The sequence below is a fragment of the Setaria viridis genome, chromosome 1, assembly GCF_005286985.2.
Source record: "Setaria viridis chromosome 1, Setaria_viridis_v4.0, whole genome shotgun sequence".
NCBI classification, from domain to species: Eukaryota; Viridiplantae; Streptophyta; class Magnoliopsida; order Poales; family Poaceae; genus Setaria; species Setaria viridis.
In genome coordinates this window covers 12,769,226-12,777,587 of record NC_048263.2, presented here as the reverse complement: position 1 = coordinate 12,777,587, position 8,362 = coordinate 12,769,226, and the positions used below count along the sequence as shown (strand labels likewise).

The window sequence follows — 8,362 nt, the reverse complement described above, 5'->3', positions numbered from 1 at the left end:
TTTCTCCTCTTTGCAGGGTCCTTCTCGTATGGAATCCCTGTAATGAATTTGCAACATTAATAGGTGCACCTGAATCAATCCACCAAGTAGATTTTGCATAACTTAAATACAAGGACTCATCAATCTTCTTGTACACACATGGCAATAAGCTTTTCAATGCCCCACTTGTCTGGTTGTGAGTTGTAATTAACAACAAAAACCTCAAACTTCTTGGGTAGGGAGGCAAAGATCAAATGGACTAGAAACTCATCACTGAGCCCCATATCCATAGGCTTGAGCTTGGATGCCATGTTACTCATCCTCAATATATGCTCTCTTACCCCTCCACCAGTGTATTTCTCAGTGACAAGCCTCTTAATAAGAGTGCTTGCATAAGCTTTTGAAGAGCCAGTAAACTGACTCTCCACCTTCCTTAACTACTCCCTGGTAGTGGTACACTTTGGGATTGCTCCCCTTATTGCCTCCACAATGGAGCTCTTGATCACCATCAAACACTTGTGGTTTGACTGATCCCACTACGCACTATCAAGATCGTATGTCATTCTAATTGGTGCATGATCACGCACTTGAGTGTTGAAATCTTCTTCGCTCTCATTCTCACCCGTCACAGGGTCCTCAAGAGCAATGGGACACGCATCCATTAGTGCGAGATCAATTTCTGACAGCGCAAGCGCTATCTCAATCTTCTCTCGCCGTGAGCTGTAATTCCCTCCGTTGATGGGCTCTATGGATGAGATATAACTTAAAGGATTGCCTGAAAACAAAAATTCAGAAAAAATTTGAGTTAATTCAACGTTGGTCAAATTAAAACATGAAACTTCTCAATATTAATTCTATATCACTGTTGGGCAGAAATAGAATCAATAATGATAAAATAAAACTTATTAACATAATAATCTCATCAACGATGTTGGTCAGTAGATAAAATTATTATACTCAAAAAATTACATATTTTCTAATTAATTTTTTTTGTTGGTTCCAATTCAATTAGAAAAATAGACTAAAAACTTAACTTAATGCATAAACTGGAAAAATAATGCCAAAAATTCAACTTATCTTAAACTTAACACAGCGGAAGCTTACTGAGCCTTAAACTTAATTTGTGAATTTTACCCACAGGAAAAACTCCTCAGAACTAATTTTATTTGAGCCTTAATTCAATTTCCAGAAAATCAAAAATTCACTGGAGAAATAAAAGAAAAACCGGGCTCAATGTCTATTGTTTTGCCAGCCCAGCCGAGAATACGCCCGGCCAAGCCTTCTCCCTCCGCCTGGGCTGATTTCTGCCCACTCGTGGCCTAGGCCAAGCTAACGGCCTACTAGGCCCAGCGCGCGCGGTAGCGAAAGCCGCGGCCCAGTCTTCACCCGCGCCCACCTGGGCCTAAAGCTCACTGTTCTGCCGGCCCGCGCGAGGAAGCATCCCGGTCTGGCAGCGCTAACGCGCGTGAAGGCCTCCCCATGCCGCAACCTAGGCTTGGGCTGGCAATTTGCCCTCCCACCTGGGCCGAAAGCTGCCCTGGCGTATTTTCGCCATTCATCGCGATCGAACGGCTGCGCGCCATTTTCAGGCAATCAACCCCCCCCCCCCCCGCGGCCGCCCCTGCGCAAACCCTAGTGCATTCGCTCTGCCCCCCAGCCGCAGGCGTGAGAGAGCGAGCGAGCCGAGCGAGAGCGGTGGAGTGCGGGCGGGCGGAGCGCCGAGTGAGAGTGAGCGCCGACGCCGAGTGGAGCAGGCAAGGCGGTGGCGCATTGGTTCGGAGCCCAGCGACACCCCTCCGCATGCCTCTTCTCGAAGTAGATCCGGTCCCCTCGTCGGCGTGCGCGCTCGAGTCGCGGTGCCGCCGCCGGTCCCCTCGCCGGCGTGCGCGCTCACCCTATGGTGAGCACGCCGCCGTTGAGCGGTCTAGCGATGGTGCCCTGGGCACCCGCACGTGCTGTGGTGGGGTGTCTGTCGAGCCGGTGGCTCGGTCTTTCTGCTCGCGCGTCGTCAACGGAATGCCAGCGGTAGCGACGGTGGCGGAAAGAACCAGGTAGGTCCCTCTCCGTTCCATCCCTGTGCTTAGGGTTAGGGTTTCTTCTTTGATTCGATTTCTCCCCTTCTGCTTTAGGGTTAAGGTTAGCTACTGGCGGCCGTCGGTTGAAGGTCCGGCGGCCGTTGTCTTAAGAGTTTTGAACTTCTTAGGGTTAGGGTTCTTCCTCTGATTTAAATCATCTCCTTCTAATTGCTGAGGTGAAAACTTCCCCGACTAGATCTACAAGCTAGTGTTTTATTAGAAGGCGAAAACTTCCCCGACTAGATCTACACGCTAGTGTTAGGCTCCTGATACCATTCATAGAATTACTTATCTAGCGGGTGATTAACTTAACTTAGACTAAAATCAACAAGATGTCTCATGGCTAACTGAGAGAGTGAGAGAGAGACAGAGAGAGTAGGGTCACCGACCATTGGGCTTGGCGGATGAGCTCGCCATGGCAGTGAGGGGAGAGACGGCAGCAGCGAGGGCGGTGGAGCTTCCCGCTGCTTCAGCGCTAGTTAGATCGGTCTAGGGTTTGTCAAGTTGGTTTGGTGGGCACAGTCAACCTCGGCGTGCGTGCCTCCAGCCCCCACCTTTCTCTTTATAGCGCTGCGCAATGGGGGCTCGCCATCCATGTTCAGTTGGGCGCTCCCGATCAAGGCGCGATCGAGGAGTCTGACTCAGTCGTTGGACCAAGTCGGATGAGATAAAAACTAATAACAAATACATTTATATTGTAATTTGGCATACTACGTGTATGCAACATGAACAATAACACTTGCGGGTACAACTAAAACTAAGAAAATTAATTCAAATTTGAAGAAGAGGGTCTCCTCAGTGCGTTGTTGTGCTCTCATGCCTACTGCTCCACAGCTCCAGCATTCAGATATTTGTCCTTGTCATAGTCGTGCTGGTGATGAGATATCATATCATGTCAGAGTTGTGAATGCAGACCATGGATCAAGATGGGTCAGGGGACAAATAAGCCTTGCCTCTATATACTGGGCAACCGATGCAAGGATTGAAGATGTCATACAAAATTTTGATATGCATGTCTATTTCTGGGGACCGAAGCATAGTGACAGGGATTCAGGTAATATGATGATCTGTATTTTCCTCTTGAAACAAAAAGTTGTGACCTGAAATTTCATTAAAAAAATTTTTGCACCTGAGTGAGTGCCGAACGTAAATTCATTAGAACTAGAGCATGATGTTGCTCATGCCACGGTGGAGAGAACTGTGCTGTCCAGGAGTAATTGATTGTTCTAGTTCTTACATATTTTTCCAAGCATGTACATGAGATTTGTTCTGGTTCCAAACTCATAGTGGCAACTAAACATGAGGGTGGCACACAGACACGACCAGAGTCCAAGTGTCAACTTTCAAGTCGAGCATGATATACTAGCTAGGCGGCTATGAGAGGTCACCTTGGTTAAATAGAAGTTTGTGGACACCGCAGGAAGTTATCTCAGATTGACAGGTGCGCTTGTAGAGTGAAAAAAAAAACACCTTGAATTTGATATTGTTACGAATAATATTGACAGGAGACGGGATAACAGCAGGGTTGAATGGAGATTCTGTTGTCATGCATGTATTTGGAATGGGAGGCATTTGGCGTTGAAGCTCTACATTTTTGAGCCAACCTACATACCTGTTTTCAAAATGGATGAAACTGACATGCATTGGAGAGTTAATGTCTTTATTTCGATGCCATTTGATGGGGCAATAAACTGCATTGTTTCACTAGCTAGATATCTGTAAGTGTCGGTCGAGGGAGGGCCCTTTATTCTATGATTCTCCGGATCGTTGAAAAGTTTCATAATGGAAAATGACAGTATAATAATTTTTAATGTTGCCGAGCCTTACAAAATTGTTCGATATGTACAATGCTACTCTACATCCTCAATGGCTTGGCTAACAGAAATAGGTGGCTTCTAGCTGTAAAATAATCACGCTCTACATCCTGATCACAGCTACATCTTAATTAAACGTGTCCTTGCTCTTGATTGCAGAGCTCACAAAGAAATTCACAGAACTGGTGGTGCTCACACGCAGGGCCGGCCCTGAGGGGGGTGGGGGGGGGGGGGGGGGGGGGCGGGGCGGCTGCCCTGGCCCCCCATATCCCAGGGGCCCCGGTGTCAGGTAGCTGGACGTCAGGTCAGGGCCCTCCGTCAGGTACTCAGGTGCCTTTAGGCCGGCCTAGAGGCCAAGGCCAACGCCTAGATTGCCAGGCTAAACAAGTAAACATAGACTATAACCGAGACACTGCTCCAATTGGTAAAACTTTTCCTCGTGGGTCTCTATATAGTGGCTGGTACGAATTGACCTACCGATTACCTTCGCCTGTTAGTAGATTGAGTACCGCTCCCGTAGCGCCGCCGCCACACGCGCGCACTCGAGTACCGCAGTGCCACCCAGGGCCGCCGCCGCACGCGTGCTGCGCCCGCACTCCTGCCGCCTGCGCGCGTGATCCCCGTCGTGCCGTCGAGTTGTTCCTGTCCTGTTCGACTGCGTCGGACGAGATCAGACTGTTCCTATTCGACTCCGTCGGCACCTAAGTACGCTACTGGATTGCCAATTTCCTAATTCTCCGTATCATTAATTATTAATTCATTATCATAAGTTATTTAATCTCAACTGATTTATAACAATTATGGGAAATATGAATCAGGCTGCGAGAAAAGGAAAAGGAAGAGATGTGTGGATGAGTTGATAGAATCACAGGGAGAAGCTATAGATAAATTTGGCAAGAGTTATCAAGGCCCTGCGAGGAATACGGGCGCTTCGACGAATCCAAATGAGTTGGCAATAGTTGTTGCGGATGAACCAAGAAAATGTTAACACCAACGTCGATGATAACAATGTAAGTGACTCTAAGAACATAGTAAATGCATCAGGTGCACATTATGCATCATGAGAGGGTAAATGGTTTTGGCAACATTATGCATCGAGAAGAACTTGTTGGATGAGATTGACATCATCCTTATCATAAATGATTTTGCATCGAGAAATGTTAAAAGAAATTTTTAAGGTAATATGTATAAATAATTTGATATAAATATTTCTTTTAGATACATTTAAATATTTATCGGTAACATTTTATATATATTTGTTATAATGTTTATATGAAAGGGTCCCGAGTTTTACTTTCGCCCCGGGCCTCCCAAATCTCAGGACCGACCCTGCTCACACGAGCAGTGACAGATAAGCCCACACCCATTGGAGCGGCCGAGCGGGGATGTGTGCGGGGTGTGCACGATGGATCCGGTGGTCTAGCCTCATTACTCCCAGGCGTTATATACTTACATACTACACTACTGCGGACTAGCCCCTTCAATCAGTTGGTCAGAGGTGAAGTGTGTCTCCTCGTAGTGTTATTTTATTTGTACCATCTTACACAATGTTCCAGTTCCTAGGAAAGGGGTGTTTAAATAGGAAGGGGGTGTTTGGATACACCCTCCTAAACTTTAGTACCTGTCACATCGGATATTTGAATACTAATTAGAAGTATTAAATATAGTCTAATTACAAAACTAATTGCACAGATGGAGTCTAATTCGCGAGACGAATCTATTAAGCCTAATTAGTCCATGATTTGACAATGTGGTGCTACAGTAACCATTTACTAATGATGGATTAATTAGGTTTAATAGATTCATCTCGTGAATTAGTGTAAGGGTTCTGCAGGATGCAAGCAAATTGCTGGTAACAGCTCCAACTTCGTTTAGGCATGTTGGCGTCTGATAGGAAATGGAGGTCTTGGGGAATTAATTTTTCCGCTGCTGTGCAGAATGTGGTGGGTTTACATTATGATAAGTAAAAAATATCAGACATTGGTGATAAATGGGAATATCAGATATATCAAAATTCTATCGATGATACAGAATTGTTTCGAACAAAATTTAGATAAAAATATATCATTTTATGTAGAAATAAACATAGATTCTCTCCGAAACATATGTGACATAAAAAAACTACACATGACAGTGGTGGTTCTGGCTTGGGATATGGAGAGTTGGATCGATAGAGCTGATTCAAATGAATGGTTTCGCTAGGGTTAGGAGATGGCCACATCCCCTATCCGCTCGCCATGGTGCTAAATTCAAAACTTCGATGCTTATGGGCAATAACCCAATTCTATCCGTCCCCACAGATAAAGCAGAAATATCGGAGTTATTGGAAATCTATCGGTGATAATGTGAACCCTTCACGCGTGGACCAAATTTTAAAGAAATTTCATGTGAAGGGTTAGCCAAAGCTGCAGTCAAGACCGCAGGGACTCTTCTCCCCCATCCCACCTCCCCTTGGCTGGATTTCTGGTGGCTTGCTTTCTCAATACACTCTCAAGAACGCCTAGCAGCTGACTGTAATACAAAATCAAATGCAATGAAATTTTCTTTGCTATTTGATATCGGGAAAACTGACCGCTGTGGAAAAAGAATCAACTGATTTTTCCGTTGCAAACATATGCACTGCATTATTCTGAACTTCCACTTGGATAAGGAACAAAAAGGCTGTAACCCAAAAGAAAATCAGCTGATTACAATCAAAATAGGGAATAACTATTTTCATGGAAATTTGCATGATCCTAAAATTTGCCATTATCAGTAACAAAGGTGGACCCGTGTGTCATTGATACACCAATGGCAAATAAGGCATATCGTAAATTTTTCATTGAAAAATATGGAAAGGTCCCTGGCCAGCGTAGACGAACACCCCGCCCCCGCATATCACGGCCTCATGGACGACGAACAAATAGATGAAGAATGTGACGTGACCGGTACTGTAATGCACACGGCCGCTGTTCCGCCGGCATATGAGCGGCGTGCACTAGCAGACCACCTTGCAGAAGCACTTTCTCGAGGCGCCATGCATCTGGCACTGGCCGCCGGGGAACTTCTCGCTCTTGCACACGCTTGCGCAGTTCTCGCTGCTGAAGCACAAGCCCTTGAACGTGTGGCTCTGCGACAGGCAGTGCCTCTCTTCCGAGACGACCCTCGCCGTCACCGCCTCTGAATTACACATGCAACCATGGCGAGCATCACATTTTTCATCTCATTGAAACTTAATAACAATGGTTAATTAGGTATATTCGATGTGAAACACATTGACATCAAGGACTGATGGTCACCTGTGGCGACGAGGAGGAGGACGACGAAGAGGACGGGTGCGGCCATGCGGAGAGACAGCGACGACATCTTGTTTACTCAAAAGGACAAAACTGAACCACAGCGACTGCAAGCTTGATGAAAGATGGACTTGGTGGGAACCGGGTGGGGCTACTATAAAAAGTGCTAAGATTAGCCAATGTTTAATTTTGGAATGGATAAATATAACAGCGGATTGTGGACAGTCACAGAATGCATGGCTGCTGGTGCTGTGCTCAGGGAGCGCCATTGAATTTTATTGGTTCCTCCGGACATGACTGCTGGATTTCGAGCTGTGGCCACTGAATTATTGGACGGAGGAGCTCTGGTTCCTGGCCTGCTTCCTTCACCTGTTTCTAATAAAAAACGATATACGAAGTGCTTCGCGCACGCTTAGTTCAAGTTTGGTATGCAAAGGTGGCAAAGCTAAATTAACCACACAAGCGAAGCTGAAGGGTTGGTAGTAGACTTATCTCCGAAGCAACCTTGAGTTGCTTAGAGCGTGATTGGTTGCGGTTTAAGGAGTGGTCGAGGACGGTCAGAAGATTCAGGCTCAGGTCGGAGTATAGAAGCATAGAGATAGGTTTGATTGGTTTGCACATAGTCTGAGCTAAGATGGACAGAGTTGTTGATTGGTTGGTTGTGCAATGGTCTGCTTTGTGTGGCTGTAAGTGGAGCCCATGATCTTGTATCAGTTCAGCTTGGCTCGCAAAGGAAGACCAAGTCTTGCGTAGCATGCGGTCTAGGATGGAGGATGAAATCTGAACGAGACCATGCGGGTGTAGAAACCAATCAAAGCTAACATGCACGGTGTGGAGCAGGATGGTGCATTGGATCACGGTATTCGGTCTACCTATCACCCCCTTAGTTTTTGTCGATTAATGAATGAAGTACTTGGTGCGTACTGGGCGTCGTTGTCACAGCCTTGGAACACCGGAGTTGGAAACCAATCCGAGATAAGCGAAAATGGATAACCGGCCCAAGAAAATCCGAAGTTGGATCAAACCCAGTAAAGACAGAAGTTGGATCAAGTCCAGTAATGATAGAAGTTGATTAAATTCATTTAGTCTTCGAATAAATTAACTTGTGAACTCTTTAGTGGACCTCAAAAGAGGCGATGATTTCCAGCAATGAATGAAGACAGTTGGAACTTGCGAAGTTCCAGAAAGATTTCTGACAAAAGTCCTTCAGCACCGTATA

At 45.9% G+C, this 8,362-nt stretch overlaps 1 protein-coding gene across 1 annotated transcript; it reads right to left on the bottom strand.

Moving 5' to 3' along the window:
- Positions 1 to 6,845: 6,845 nt before the first annotated feature.
- On the bottom strand, positions 6,846 to 7,213 carry LOC117840848 (defensin Tm-AMP-D1.2). The gene is made up of 2 exons (XM_034721388.2): positions 7,147 to 7,213; positions 6,846 to 7,027 (listed from the first exon to the last, which is right to left on the bottom strand). The coding sequence occupies exons 1-2, from the start codon at positions 7,211 to 7,213 to the stop codon at positions 6,846 to 6,848; spliced, it is 249 nt and encodes an 82-aa protein (XP_034577279.1).
- Between the last annotated feature and the right edge of the window lie 1,149 nt (positions 7,214 to 8,362).